General features: G+C 54.7%; 1 protein-coding gene across 1 annotated transcript in view; it reads left to right on the top strand.

The window, feature by feature from the left end:
• Positions 1–15350, top strand: part of PCNX2 (pecanex 2) — a 56492-nt gene that overhangs the window by 3485 nt on the left and 37657 nt on the right. The window contains exons 2-13 of the mRNA XM_070401103.1: positions 2477–2682; positions 3124–3244; positions 4383–4419; positions 5518–6678; positions 7757–7892; positions 8038–8183; positions 9175–9268; positions 11220–11352; positions 11683–11828; positions 12146–12299; positions 12388–12420; positions 15020–15191. Coding sequence (XP_070257204.1) covers positions 2477–2682; positions 3124–3244; positions 4383–4419; positions 5518–6678; positions 7757–7892; positions 8038–8183; positions 9175–9268; positions 11220–11352; positions 11683–11828; positions 12146–12299; positions 12388–12420; positions 15020–15191 — 2539 coding nt within the window. The remainder of the gene's footprint in view (positions 1–2476; positions 2683–3123; positions 3245–4382; positions 4420–5517; positions 6679–7756; positions 7893–8037; positions 8184–9174; positions 9269–11219; positions 11353–11682; positions 11829–12145; positions 12300–12387; positions 12421–15019; positions 15192–15350) is intronic.

The following is a 15350-nucleotide window of genomic DNA, read 5'->3' as shown; positions in this document are numbered from 1 at the left end:
TGGTCTAGCCACTCCCCATTTGGGTCCATAACTAGTTTTCCTTAGGTTTTGTATCTTTTTTTTTTTTAAAAAAGATATTTTTATTGACTTCAGAGAGGAAGGGAGAGAGAGAGACATCAATGATGAGAATCATTGATCGGCTGCCTCCTGCACGCCCCCTACTGGGGATCGAGCCCACAACCCGGGCATGTGCCCTTGACTGGACTCGAACCCGGGACCTTTCAGTCCGCAGGCTGACGCTTTATCCACTGAGCCAAACCATCTAGGGCTGTCTTTCCTTCTTCCTTCCTTCCTTTCTTTTTTAAAAAAATGTTTTTATTGATTTCAGAGAGGGAGGTAGAGGGAGGGACCTTCAATAATGAGAGAGAATCACTGATTGGCTGCCTCTTGCACAACCCCCACTGAGGATTGAGCCTGCAACCCAGGCATATGCCCTGACCGGGAATCAAACCATGACCTCCTGGTTCATAGGTAGATGCTCAACCACTGAGCCACACCGGCCGGGCTAGGTTTTGTGTATTTTGGCCACCCCTCCTTCCACTCCCACTTCTAACAAGCAAGATGCCTTTGCATGAAGTATGGTGAATGATGGACAGGTGGCCTTTCGCTAAAGGCACTCTTTCCTGGCTCGGACTTGGGGACTGGACGTCAGCCCCCACTTGACCCCATCACCTGGAGGCGTCTGAGTGGGAGCAGCCGGCTCAGCCTTGCGTGGCCGACGGGCCAGCCCACGTGGGTGTGGTTCCTTTGCTTACTGCTGGGCATGTCACTGGTTCTCAAAGGGCACCTCTCGTCCTGGTCAGCCCTCGCGTTTGTACTCATCTTCTTCCTAAGAAAGGCCTTGGCACCCTCACCGGTGTGGCTCAGTGGCTAGAGTGACAGCCTGCAGACTGAAGGGTCCTGGGTTCGATTCCAGTCAAGGGCACATGCCTGGGTTGCAGGCTCGATCCCCGGTGTGGGGTGTGCAGGAGGCAGCCGATCCATGATTTGCTCTCATCATGGATGTTTCTGTCTCCCTCTCCCATCCTCTCTAAAATCAATTTTAAAAAATTACAGATATTGCCAAGACCGGTTTGGCTCAGTGGATAGAGCATCAGCCTGCAGGCTGAAGGGTCCCGGGTTCGGTTCCGGTCAGGGGCATGTGCCTTGGTTGCGGGCACATCCCCAGTGGGGAGTGTGCAGGAGGCAGCTGATCGATGTTTCTCTTTATTCGATGTTTCTGGCTCTCTGTCTCTCTCCCTTCCTCTCTGTAGAAAATCAATAAAAATATATATTTTTTAAAAAATTACATATTTAAATTAAAAAGAAAGAGAGAGAAAGGCCTTTTCTGCCATGGAAGGATGTGGTCCATGCTTTCCTTCTCTAAATTCGAATCTGGCCCTCCCAGCTCTGGGGGCCTCCTTTATGCTCACCTTGAGATGCACCGTCCCTTGCAGTTTCTCCGTCATTCACTTGACTCTGAACTTGCTGCCTCCTGCCCGCACCTGCCTGAGACAGTGGGGTTTGCGGGAAGCGGCGGCAGCGGGCGATGCTGAAAGGCCTTGCTCCCGGCCCGGCCTCCTCTTGGCGGTGCGGACCCGGGCCTCCCACGGTTCTTTATTTGTCAGTTTGAAGTAGGATATTCCTTTTTGGTCCCCGTGGAAGCGGTTTATTCTCACTGGGGCACCGTGCTATTCATAGCCAGTCCTCGGGGATTCAGTATTGATCTCTCCAGGCTGCTCAAGCGATGGCGAGTCATACCCATCAGTTATGAATAAGCCTGAAGTGGCATAAAGTGGTGCAGTCACGTGGAAAACAGTATGGCAGGTCCTCGAAAAATTGAACAGGCCCGGCCGGCGTGGCTCAATGGTGGAGCGTCGACCTAGGAACCAGGAGGTCACGGTTCGATTCCTGGTCAGGGCACATGCCCGGGTTGCGGGCTCGGTCCCCCGTGGGGGGCACACAGAGGGCAGCCGATCAGTGATTCTGTTTCATCATGGATGTTTCTCTCTCTCGCTCCCTCTCCCTTCCTCTCTGAAATCAATAAAAATATATTTTAAAAAAATTAAACAGAATGACCATAGGATCCAGCAGTTTCACATCAGATTATATATCCAAAAAAAAAAAAAAAAAAATGAAAGCAGGGTCTTGTGGAATCAGCCCAAATTTCTATTGACCGATGAAGGGATAAGCAAAATGCGCTACATACACACAGTGCAACCTTGTTCAGTCTTTTTTTTTTATATTAAATATATTTTTATTGATTTCAATGCAGCATGGACTATGTCAGAACCTGAGGAACTTTAAGAAAGACTGTAAAAAGACGGAAAGGGTAGCAGCTCTTTCTCCTCAGGTAGCGCAGGTGGAAAAGTTCTAAGAATGATCCTTTGAAATCTTGTCCAATTTATGCTCCATAAATAGTCCAAAATGCTTTCAGATTTCAAAGAAAGATGGTCCTATAAGCACGTGACTTTCTCCTTTCTTCTCTCTTCTCCAGGCTCTTCCTCCCAGCGCCGTCACTGTATTTCTCTACTGCAGTTCAGTGACTATATTCTTCGCAATAATCAAACTGGTCAGCTACCGCCTCCACCTCATGTTCGATGAAGGAGAAGCGATTCAGCGGAGGCCCTCCGGAAAGAAAGAGAAGCCCAGCAAACACAGAGAGACCCACAGCGAACACACACCGAACCACAAAACCCCGAGGTAGCACGGCCGACTCACGCATCAGCTCACCATTTAAATGTTTTCATCTTGATTACAATATATTTTTTTCATTGATTTCAGAGAGGAAGGGAGAGGGAGAGAGAGAGCTAGAAACATCCATGATGAGAGAGAATCAGGGATCGGCTGCCTCCTGCACGCCCCACACTGGGGATCGAGCCCGCAACCCGGGCCTGTGCCCTGAGCGGGAATCAAACCGTGACCTCCTGGTTCACAGGTCGACACTCAACCTACTGAGCCGCACCAGCCAGGCACATGTCTTATTTTAAAGTCATGCTTATTACTCTGTCTTAAAAACTTAATTTGTATACAGTGATTATGACGAAATGGAGTCCGGGGAAAAATTGTCCGGGGACCAGTACGGAAAGTGTCATCGTTCTGATTGCTAATTTCACTGCTCTCCTGTTTCTCCTTTTGGGTTAGCAATAACCAGCTGACTAGCAATGGCAAGAAGGGAGAGGCCGACCGGAGCTGCTGCACACCCCCCCTGCGCTGCGGCTCCCAGGGGCAGAACTCCGGCTCTCACCGCTCCTCTGGGCTGCTGGTGAGTGTGGGCTTCCCCGTCCCACCCTCGGTGCCGGGTGCAGAACCCGCCGGGACTGGGCGCGTGCACTGTGATGGAGCTTACATGCTCCTCGCTGTGGACCCTGGCCCTTGAGCCTGTGGAATAGCACGTCTCGGAGCGAGGAGGTGACCTGGGGCCATGCTGGGACCGTAGGAGAGACACCCGGTCGTGTGTTGGGAACACCCACCTGCCCAGCCTGCCGCTCTGGCCGGAAGAGCCCACTGCAGACCTTCACTCCCCTTCCTCCCCTCTCCCTTCTCCTGGAGTCAGCCCCACCTCTCCTCCTTAATCCACCCCTTTCTGTTAGAAGGTCATTAAATCACCCTTTTAAAAAAATATATGTTTTTATTGATTTCAGAGAGGAAGGGAGAGAGAGAGAAATCAATGATGAGAGAGAATCACTGATCGGCTGCCCCCTGCACGCCCCTTACTTGGGATCGAGCCTGCAACCCGGACATGTGCCCCGATTGGGAATTGAACCGTGACCTCCTGGTTCATAGGTCAACGCTCAACCACTGAGCCACACTGGCCGGGCATAAATCACCCCTTTTCTAGATTAATTTTATTGGGCTCTAGTCACTGTAGTATAAAGTAGGACATTATTTCTTCTCCGTATGCTACATTCTTTTTTTTTTAAAAGAAAACTCAAATTTTTTAAATTATTTTTTTATTTTTATTGATTTCAGAGAGGTAGGGAGAGGGAGTGAGAGATAGAAACATCAGCGAGCTGCCTCCTGCACGCCCCACACTGGGGATCGAGCCTGCAACCCGGGCATGTGCCCTGACCGGGAATTGAACCAGGGACCCTTCAGTCCACAGGCCGACGCTCTATCCACTGAGCCAAACCGGCCAGGCCCTATGCTACATTCCTGCACGCACCTCCTCCCTGGGATGCCCAGGGATGATTGAGTGGCCCTTCGCTAGAGAACTCCCTTTTATCACAGGGCAGTGGTCGTAGGTGGGTGTCTCCATGCGGATGATTTTGCATTTTTCTTTTCTGCTGCCCATCTTATTGGAAGCTTAAGCAGCGTCACTGACAAGGGCAGTGGTTGCTGACTGCCCGGAAGTGGGCAGCGAGCTGAGTCATGTATTGATTATCCTTCTCTCCTTTACTTAGGAGTTGCCGGCACAGGAAACAGTGGAAGATCTCAAAGGTAGGGTGTCTGTGGTCATCATTTAATATTTTATCTCAGCACGATCCTCCGAGAAGTGAAAAACAATGCCGTCAAAGAGAATCCCCGTGTAATCATTGGAAATGCCTCAGACTGCATAGTTATAGTTTTACTACATTTCTTTTACTCTTCATTTTTTAAAAAATATATTTTATTGATTTTTTAGAGAGGAAGGGAGAGAGATAGAGAGTTAGAAACATCGATGAGAGAGAAACATCGATCAGCTGCCTCCTGCACATCTCCTACTGGGGATGTGCCCGCAACCCAGGTACATGCCCTTGACCGGAATCGAACCTGGGACTCTTCAGTCCGCAGGCCGATGCTCTATCCACTGAGCCAAACCGGTTTTGGCTACTCTTCATTTTAATGGTTTCTCATTAGAATCTGTATGTCACGTCTGCATTCAAAGTGTGACGTTGTATCGGTCATATTTCATTGTCCCTTCCCCAGTTCGGTCCTCGTTCCGTAGGGCGCGTCACAGCAGGCGTAAAGTAGAGTAAGCGTATCATCAACATACAGACTTGAAATTGGCTCAACCACCGAGCCAGGGTGGCCGTTCCCAGCCTGGCTCCCAAGGCCACAAAACAGCAGAAGCTAAACAAAGTCTGAATTATTATACAGTGGGGCCTTGACTTACGAGTTTAATTCGTTCCGTGATGGAGCTCCTAACTCAAATTACTCGTATGTCAAACCATAAAGGGAACGAGTGAGACACGTGATGCTGGGCTGATGTTGTGGCGTTCGCTGTGACGTGCGCTGCGCCAACTAGCGGCGGGGTATCTGAAGCTGGCTCGTAACCCGAATTTTAGCTCGCAACTCAAAGCAAAAAATCGGCCGAGAGACGGCTCATATCTCGAAAAACTCGTTAGTCAGGACACTCTTAAGTCAAGGCCCCACTGTATATTTTTTCAGTATAGAGATTTCAAGAACACTTTCGAGGCGAAGGTGACATTTTTCAAATAAGCGTCCATTCGCTTTGGCCCTGGTGCTGTTTTTAGTTCTGTTGTTGTCAGGTCTTGGCCCGGACCATTCTCCATCCAATTCCAGCGCCAATAAAGTTGCTGTTGTTGTTGATGGCAGGTGTCATCCTGGCAGAAGACCAGCCTGTGGCACCCGTGGCACCCACCCCACCTGGCGTCAAAACGGACGGCTCCCCTCCTTCTAAAGCCCCCGTTCCGGGAGCCGGGACCCTGCCAGCCGTCCCAGCGAAGCCAGGCGACAGAGGGAGGGGCGGAGGGGGCAGGGGGCAGCCCCCTCTCCGCCACCGGTCGGAGGGCGGCCTGGAGGAGAAGACCTCCCTGAGAACAGGCGTTTCCTTCCAGCCGTGGGGGAGCGAGAATTCAGTCCTGACTCCGGAGCCCGGGAATGATGCCCAGGGCTCGGCCAGGGAGCAGTCGGAGAGCCTGAGCCGCAGCTGGCCGCAGTGTCACGCCGTCATCACCGACCCCGGGCACCCGCCGGGGGACGCTTCCCAGCAGGCGGACCCGCCCTTGAACCTGCAAGGGGACGTCTCCGAGGGTGAGGTGGCCGTGACTCTGATTGACACCTCTGAGCCCGGAGACCCGCTGAGCCTGCACGAGCCCATTAAGATCATCATCACCATGAGCAGCGCCCGGGGCTCCGTGACGGACCTGGAGAGCTCGCTCCACCTGCAGGGGGTCGGCCCCGGGAGGACCGTTCTGCCGTCCGGAGCCCCGCCGGCCACCCCGGGGCGGGCCGGTCCCCCACACGTGGAGCCGAGGGTCCCCGTCATCACCCTCGAGCTGTCTGAGGACGGGGACCAGAGGGCGCCTGAGAGATGGATGGTGGAGGCCCCCTCTGCCCAGCGCACCGGCTGGGAGTCCGGGGACCAGGGCCATGCCACCGAGGCCCGCAGTCCTTCCCCGGGACGCCCCTGTGACTCGGCGGCCCCCGAGGGTGAGCAGGGAAGGGCTGGCCAGGCCAGCCTCGACCCCTCGTCGTGCAAGAGCAGCCAGGAGAAGCGACACGGCCGGGTGCTCAGCGTGGACAGCGGCACCGAGGTCTTCCTGAGCAGGAGCCCCGCCGAGGTTGGTCCCGAGAAGGAGAGAGCCATGCCCACGTCCAAGTCCGATCTGGAGGCGAAGGAGGGACAGACTCCCAACGAGTCCAACTTCCTGGAGTTTGTCTCCCTGTTGGAGTCCATCAGCACCGCCAAGGTGGGGGCGCCCGGCCAGAGGCGTGGTCCCCCGGAGCCGGGCAAGGACGGCGGGCTTCCTGGAGGTGAGTCACCCCGGGGCAGGCGGGGTGTCTCCGTGTGGTCTGGTTTGGCTTTGCGTGTAGTGGGACCACCGCCGGGCGCTGGGATTTGCTGAAGGTGCCGGCCCCGAGCGGCAGCACCTAACCGGTGCCTGCCTCCTGGAGGGACCCAGTCTACGTTAGCTGGGAAGCTTCGATTTGGAGAACGCGTGAGGGGAAAAGACGGATCCGTTTTTTAAATGGGAAATGGGGCCTCGCTCCGGAATGGCCAGGTTTGTGGATGTGACGGTTTTCGTCCGATGCTGCCCACTGGTGCCTAAGGAACCTGAGTGGGTGATCTCAGCCGGGGGAGCCAGGGTCCCGGGAGCGATGTCAAGGGCGTCCCTGCATCATCTGCACGGGAAGCAGATGTGCTGGGCGACGTCTACATCATGCCTCCATCGCATACGCTGTTTTCAAATACATTTCAGTGGTTCTCCACCTTCTGGCCCTTTAAATGCAGTTCCTCATGTTGTGACCCAACCATGAAATTATTCTTGTTGCTACTTCATCACTGTCATGTTGCTACTGTGATGAATCGTCATGGAAATATCTGATCTGCAGGATGGTCTTAGGCGACCCCTGTGAAAGGGTCGCTCGACCGCCAAAGGGGTCGCAGCCCACAGGTTGAGAACCGCTGGTTTAGGTATTTACGTAGTCAACCAAAGGCGTATTTATTTATTTTTTATTTTATTTTTAAAATATATTTTATTGATTTTTTTACAGAGAGGAAGGGAGAGGGATAGAGAGTTAGAAACATCGATGAGAGAGAAACATCGGTCAGCTGCCTCCTGCACACTCCCCACTGGAGATGTGCCAGCAACCAAGGTACATGCCCTTGACCAGAATCGAACCCGGGACCCTTGAGTCTGCAGGCGGATGCTCTATCCACTGAGCCAAACCGGTTAGGGCCAAAGGCGTATTTTAAACACACTCTGAATTCACAGGAACCATTTAGATTTTCTCTCTACCCTTCGTTTCGGTTTGGGTAACTTACTTCCATGTGCTTCCACGTGAACTTCTCATTCAATCTTACATGAACACGTCAAGCCATGCTTTGCAGATAACGGCTCCCAGGAGAGGAAGAACGAAATCCCGGAAAGCGGACGCAGCGCCAAGCACGGGAAACCGGACGTGCAGAGTCAAGAGCTCGCCAGCCCCAGCCCCGCACGCACGGAGCCCGCCAAGGTCACGGCCCTGTAAGGAGAACTGGCTTCTGGTCTAGCTGCGCACGGGGGCCCGGCGAGAGGCGGCCTTGCTCGCCGGCCGCGCCCTCTCATGCTTTGCCGAGGACGAGGCGGCGTCCCCTTCCTGCCAGCGTTTGAACCTGGCGTGTCTGTTAAGTTTCCAGGGCAACCGGCAGAGACGGATCATCTACAGGGTCACGTCCCAGCAAGACAGCTCCGTCTTGCAAGTCATCAGCGGGCCCGAGACGTCCGTGCAAGAGGAGAGCTCCGGGGACGCCATGCACGTCTTCATCGACGAGCACGGTGAGCCTTCGGAGCGCGTGCCTCGTGAGGAGGGAGGGGCAAGCAGGCGGCTTCGGTGGGATCCCACGTGGTCCCTTGGCCTGAGCACGAGGCTTGGGGACAGGGAGACGTAGTCCTACGATGGTTCACGTGGAAGGTTCTTAGAACGGGGCGCGCTCTCTCCTGCCCCAGGGCCTTTGCACTCGCTGTGTCCCCACGCCCACCATGCGCTGTTCACCCTTCAGATCTCACGTCCAAAGAGAGCTCCCCAGGCAAATGGTTCCTGAACGCCCTGGACCTGGTGGGGTCCTGCTTCCTGTTCCCCGAACACCCTCTTCTCATCTTCCTTGGGTCCTCTTACAGCTTGTAATTCTTTACCGACTTAAAGATCGTGCGATTAAGGGCATTTCCCCCCTCACAGTGGTAAACTCCAGGAAGGCAATGGCCAGGACCTAGTCAGCAATTTTGGATAGATGTTGAAAATACGGCCTTGATATATTTTGGTGCCTTGTTATAAAAAGGATTTAACATGGGAGAAAGAAAAGGAAGGAAGGAAGGAAGGAAGGAAGGAAGGAAGGAAGGAAGGAAGGAAGGAAGGATTATCAGAGAAGTACAACAAGATGGATTAACTTGCACATTCTGTGCAGAAATGTAAGGAATGGACCTAGATTGCCAATTTAAAAAAAAAAAGTGTTTATTGATCTTAGAGAGAAAGGAAGGGAGAGGGAGAGAAACATTGATGTGAGAGAGCAACATCGATGGGCTGCCTCCTGCCTCCTCCTGGGGACCGAACCCACAACCCGGGCATGTGCCCTTGACCTGGAATTGACCCTGTGACCTTTTGGTGTAATGGGGCGATGCTCAACCCACTGAGCCACACTGACCGGGGCACAGTTTTTATTCAAGCAGCTCAAAACGCGTCCCCTCTAACTTGGAAACGGTTTAAGCCGAAATGATCCATATACAGATCATCAAGTGTAATACTCTTTGCCGAAATGTTGTGTTTTTACAGGAGAAATTCGATCTTGCTATTTAAAGTCTGGAAATCAGAAAGATGGCCCTGCCCCGCCCCAGCCATCAAGTCACGACGGTCTCTCTCCGGCCGGGTGAGTGCGCTCCGCGTTCAGAGTTGGGAGCTGCCGCGAGGCTGCTTCTGACTGTCGCCGAGGTGAGGATGTGGATGTGCTTGGCCACTGGTCGGTGTCTAAGCGTGTGGGTTTTGTGTGAAAAAAAGGAAGATCTGGCCTGGTCCCGGCGTGGCCCAGCGGTTGAGCGCCGACCTATGAACCAGGAGGTCACGGTTCGCTTCCCCGTCAGGGCACACGCCCGGGTTGAGGGTAGCTGGCAGGGCAGGGACTCACGTTCCCAATGACCTTGGAGAGCAGAGACCCTGACCTCGGGCAGGTGGGAGCCCCTCGGAGCACGCTCACGACCCACTTGCTGGGGTTTTAAGGTGGTTAAGTGCCTTCTGTCCTCCCTGCTAACTTGTGTCCCAGCATTTTGGCCTCTACAGTATTTTTACTAGTACAGGAGGCACTTTAATATTATAATCCCTGGGCCTGGCTGGTGTGGCTCAGTGGATAGAGCGTTGGCCTGCCGACTGAAGGGTCCCGGGTTCGATTCTGGTCGGGGCGCATGCCTGGGTTGTGGGCTCGATCCCCAGGAGGCAGCTGATCCATGATTCTCTCTCATCATTGATGTTTCTGTCTCTCTCTCTCTCTCTCCCTCTCCCTTCCTCTCTGAAATCAATAAAAATATATTAAAAAAAAAAAAGATGACTGTGAGCGGTTGAGGGGTTCCTACCACCCCGATGCCGATGCCGTGCCCTCTCCTCCGTTTCCGTGGCTGCCCTCGGCACCTCCCCCCCCCCCCCCCCCCCCCCCGCAGTCCTGGCTTTGTTTTCTCACGCCTTCGAGGCTCAGTCTTCACCCAGGCAGGAGGTGTGAGGGTGGGAGGTGTCCGAGGCCGCTTCTGGGTAGACTCCTGTCCTCGGAGTCACCTCCTCTGCCCCCCTGGGAAGAAGCCCTGACGCAGTGGGGTTCCGCTCTGGTGGTCACAGCCCCCGGCGGCCACTTGGTGGCGCCCAGATCCCGTGCTGGCGGCCCTGCCCGGCTCCCCCTCTGCTGTTCCTCCATCTCCGACGCACAGATGGATATCGCTGACCTCGGAAAGAAGAGCTGTTTGCAGACTGTAAAACAAGAATCCCTGTTAAAAGTCTAAATAAGAGGCCGGGGGTTTCAAAACGGGGCTGCTTTGTTGAGATGCCCTGCACAGTGAGCACTGGGCTGACTCTCATTTCTGCCCTGTCCCCTGGGTGGCCAGCTCCATGTCAGGCCCGAGACAGCTTGAGACACAAGACAGAGTCAGCAGGGACACAAGGCCCATCCTCCCTCCTCCCCTCCCTCCCTCCCTCCCTCCTTCCCTCCCTCCCTCCCTCGGGCTGGCGGGCTGTGATTTCTGAGATCTGGCGAAGATGAAGCATTTCAGGTGTTTATTTCCACATCAGTGGGAACATACAGAAGCAGAGGTGTTTTGATTATTTGCTACTTGGATGAAACCCCGGGAGTGCAGTGTGGTGGGATGTCGTCACCGTCAGTGTGAGGCCCAGCTCTGCCCGAACAAAAGCGCACCTTTCTGCCCGGCCGGTGTGGCACAGTGGTTGCGCATCACCTATGAACCAGGGGGTCAGGGTTCGGTTCCCGGTCAGGGCACATGCCTGGGTTGTGGGCCCAATCCCCAGTGCGGGGTGTGCAGGAGGCAGCCGATCCATGATTCTCTCTCATCATGGATGTTTCTCTCTCTCCCTCTCCCTTCCTCTCTGGAATCAATAAAAATATATTAAAAAAAATAAAGAACATGAAGGCTGTCACCCCAGACGGCCCTGGGGGCCCAGGCACCCCGACAGCCCTGGCGATTGTCCTGGAAGAGGCTCTGCACACACACGTCCATCCCTGGCCTCACTGCCCGCGTCGGGGGCCCCAGCGCCCCCCGCTGTGTGTGACAGACGCGACCCCAGGACAACAGGAGAGGGTAACCCAGCTTCTGTCTCGCCCCCAGAGACGCTCCGGTCAGCTCCTCCAGCACCAGCTCAGGGAGCCCCGACCCTTCCTCGGGGGACGCCTCGGTGAGCCCGCTCCAGCAGCAGCTGCTGCTGATGGTGGCGCAGAGGACCCAGCCCGACGCCCCCCGGGTAGGTCCCCCCTGGCTGTGCAGGAGCCTCGTGGAGGCAGGCGTCTGGGCCCCGTTTCCAGTGGGAGGCCCGCGGGCCACATGCAAATACAAATACTGTATTTGTTCCCGTTTTGTCTTTTTACTTCAAAATAAGATATGTGCAGTGTGCATAGGAATTTGTTCGTAGTTTTTTTTTAAACTATAGTCCGGGCCTCCAACGGCCTGAGGGACAGTGAACTGGCCCCCTGTTTAAGAAGTTTGAGGACCCCTGTCTTCAATGACGAGGAGCCTCTACGGCAGCAGCAGGTCGGTGTGAACCGTCTTTCTCGCTTCTCTCCGGGTCTGGCAGCACCAGAGTCAGGACCTGGAGGCCTTGTCCTGCTCTTCGGCCCCAGGGAAGTTCAACCGCGATCAGTTCTACAAGTTCCTCATCTTCCCCGGCAAGTGGATCAAGGTCTGGTACGACCGCCTGGCCCTGCTGGCGCTGCTGGACCGGTAAGGGGCCGAGCTTGCAGGCGCGTGGCCGGGCGCGTGTGCACGCCGGTCAGGGGGACACGGTCGCTGAGGTTCTCGGAAACACGTGCAGGTAGCACACGTCTGTGCTGCAAACCTGTCAGAGCAGTGAGATCCGGACAAGGACAGACATGGTCGCTTGGCAATTCAAATGGGAGAAATGAGCCCAGGTGTGAAGGCTCAGAGAGAGCTGCCCGGCTGGCGGGGTTCTGTCTGCTTGGAGCACGCGGGGTTCCCTGGTGACAGACAGACACGCCCACCGTGTCCCCCCTCTGCTTGTACCTCCCCGCCCCACACAGGACGGAGGACGTCAAGGAAAACGTGCTGGCGGTCTCGCTGGTGGTCCTGGTGTCGCTGCTGGGCTTTGTGACGCTGAGCCGCGGCTTCTGCAAAGACCTGTGGGTACTGCTCTTCTGCCTGGTGATGGCCAGCTGCCAGTACTCCCTGCTCAAGGCAAGCCCCCCGCCCCCCCGAACCCCCCCCACTGTGCGCACGGGAGCCCGCGAGGTGCTGACGCAGCCCCTTCTGATTTGTGTTCCAGAGCGTCCAGCCCGACCCCGCCTCGCCGATCCACGTGAGTGTCCAGGGAGGCACGTTGCTTGTCTTGTCTGCGTGGGTTGGAGACAGGGAGTGGCCAGTATCTGCTCCAGTGGTTCTCAACCTTCTGGCCCTTTAAATACAGTCCCTCCTGTGGTGACCCAACCATAAAATTATTTTCGTTGCTATTTCATCACTGTCATGTTGCTACTGTTACGAATCGTCATGGAAATATCTGATCTGCAGGATGGTCTTAGGCGACCCCTGTGAAAGGGTCGTTCGACCGCCAAAGGGGTCGCGGCCCACAGGTTGAGAACCGCTGATCGACTCAGCAGGCAAAAGAGAGCCGGCTGGTGTGGCTCAGTGGTTGAGTATCGACCTATGAACCAGGAGGTCACAGTGTGATTCCCGGTCAGGGCGCAGGCCCGGGTTGCGGGCTCCATTCCCAGCGGGGGGCGTGCAGGAGGCAGCCGATCCATGATTCTCTCTCATCATGGATGTTTCTCTCTCTTTCCCCCTCTCCCTTCCTCTCTGAAATCAATATGTATTTATATGTATATGAAAACAGTCCACCTGGGGCTTTCAGTGATTGATTTGCCTGGGAAGGCAGGAAGGAAGGGGAGCAGGGAACTGTTATTAGCAGGTGCGCTGAGGGGCCCAGGCAGATAACGGCGACTCACAGGCGTGTGCTGGCGGTGCTCTCAGAATTGTTCGGGGACCCAGATGCGTCCGGGAAGGGAGATGAAGCGTGAGGGTGGCGAGGGCAGCCTCTCTCTCAGGGAGCCTTGGGTTTCGTCTCAGAAATGACAAATGCGAAGCCAGGGTTCCCACGCCCAGTAAATGAGGTGTGACGCGGCCAATCCCAGACGGTGTCTCGCACTTGTTCACGGCCAAAGGCTTCCAGGTCCTCGAAGGTCTCATTTTTAACCTTTTCGTGAAAGGGGGCACCAGGGCCGGTGGGAGGGGGTGACCTCATCACATTTTTCTTCAGCGGAGTCGGTTGGGAGCAGCCTCGCAGGCGCTGGTGCGTTCGTACACCGAGCGGTTTTCTGTGCCAACCCGTTCACTCTGCTCTTCGCTCGATGAGAAACCCATTCGGGTTTAACTTGGGATTTGGTTTCCTTTTAAAAAAAAAAAAATATTTTATTGATTTTTTTACAGAGAGGAAGAGAGGGAGTGAGTTAGAAACATCGATCAGCTGCCTCCTGCACACCCCCTACTGGGGATGTGCCCGCAACCAAGGTACATGCCCTTGACCGGAATCGAACCCGGGACCCTTCAGTCTGCAGGCCGACGCTCTATCCACTGAGCCAAACCGGCCAGGGCTGCTTTCCATTTTTTAATGCTGAGACGGTATTCCCACACCCATTAACCTATGACCTACGCGGATCCAAAAGGAAATTTCATACGCGCGCAGCTATTCCTTGAAGACCGAGCCGGGACTCGGGGCCCAGCCTCGCCAGCCCCCACGGACAGCCCACCCCCTCCCCCTTCCTATTAAAGGATGGTCTCGGAATAGGGCCGCTGCTATGACAGCGGCAGCGGCGATTTAAATTGCATTTCTAAATATAACACGTTCGAGGCAGCGGCTAAAAATTCACGTCTGAAACCCTATCCCTTTCATCTCTGTTTGTTATACGCAAAGGCGTCCATGGATTGCAAAGGTATTCTCCCTACCTCATTTTTTAAAAAAAATAATATGTTTTTATTGATTTTTAGAGAGAGAGGAAGGGAGAGGGAGAGAGAGAAACATCAGTGATGAGGGAGAACCATGGATCGGCTGCCTCCTGCAGCCCCCTACTGGGGATCGAGCCCGCAACCTGGGCATGTGCCCTTGACCGGAATCCAGCCCGGGACCCTTCAGTCCACAGGCCGATGCTCTATCCACGGAGCCAAAACAGCTAGGGCGTAGTCTCACTTTCAAAGACATAGGAGAAGGAAGCCCACAACGTGCAATTCCATTTCCTATTAACAGTGAAGTTAGTGGTCTAAACTAGTTTAACGGTTTAAACTAGTCTTGCACACGAAGAACAATGCAAGGGAGCCTTCAGTGTTAGGAAAGCATTGAATGAGATCTAGATTGTATCCAAAGGTGCTAATTAAAATTCCAGGTAAACTTGCGGAATCCATGAGGTCAAACATGCTTTTTGATATTCTTATTTGACAGAATCAGCATCCTTCCCCCTCCCCCCCTTTTCCTGGTGTTTCCCATGTATAAATTGTTGGGGGGGGGGTGTTATGGTGTAAGTCGTCTTACATGGTACTAGAGGCCCGGTGCACGAAATTCGTGCACGGGGGTGGGGGTGGGGGGGTGGTCCCTCAGCCCGGCCTGCACCCTCTCGCAATCCGGGACTGCTGGCTCCTAATCGCTCACCTGCCTGCTGGCCTGATCCCCCCTAACTACTCTGCCTGCCTGCCTGATTGCCTCTAACTGCTCTCCCCTGCCTGCCTGATCGCCCCTAACCACTTCTGCCTTGTTCCCACCACCGTGGCTTTTGTCCGGAAGGTCGTCCGGAAGACGTCCGGTCTAATGAGCATACTACCCTTTTATTAGTATAGATAAGCAATTGACTGTGAGATTTTTGTCACTTAATCAGAAGGAAAGGTGCCATCCAGACACTGTGTTTGTTTTCTAGGGACACAACCAAATCATTGCATACAGCAGACCAATCTATTTTTGTGTACTGTGTGGCCTTCTTTTGCTTCTCGATGCAGGGGCCAAAGCCAGGCACCCCCCCACCTACGTCGTGTACGGCCTGAAGCTGTGCTCCCCGGGGTCACTCCAGTCCGCCAGGGACTTCCTCCTGGGTGAGCGCCTCCGGGGGGGTGTGGGCGGGAATGCGGGGGAGTGGGGGGTCTGGGCTCCGTGTCCCTTCTGAGAGACCCCCTGACAGAAGAGACTTCCCCACGAGGGTATGGGGTGAAGCTGTGCATTCTCCTCTGGGCTTGCCCACCTTTGGGGGACCG

The sequence above is a fragment of the Myotis yumanensis genome, unplaced genomic scaffold, assembly GCF_028538775.1.
Source record: "Myotis yumanensis isolate MYYU_CA2020_CCGP unplaced genomic scaffold, mMyoYum1.0.hap1 SCAF_22, whole genome shotgun sequence".
Classification (NCBI taxonomy): Eukaryota; Metazoa; Chordata; class Mammalia; order Chiroptera; family Vespertilionidae; genus Myotis; species Myotis yumanensis.
Note: the sequence above shows the minus strand (reverse complement) of the source record. Positions and strands in the feature narration are given on the sequence as shown.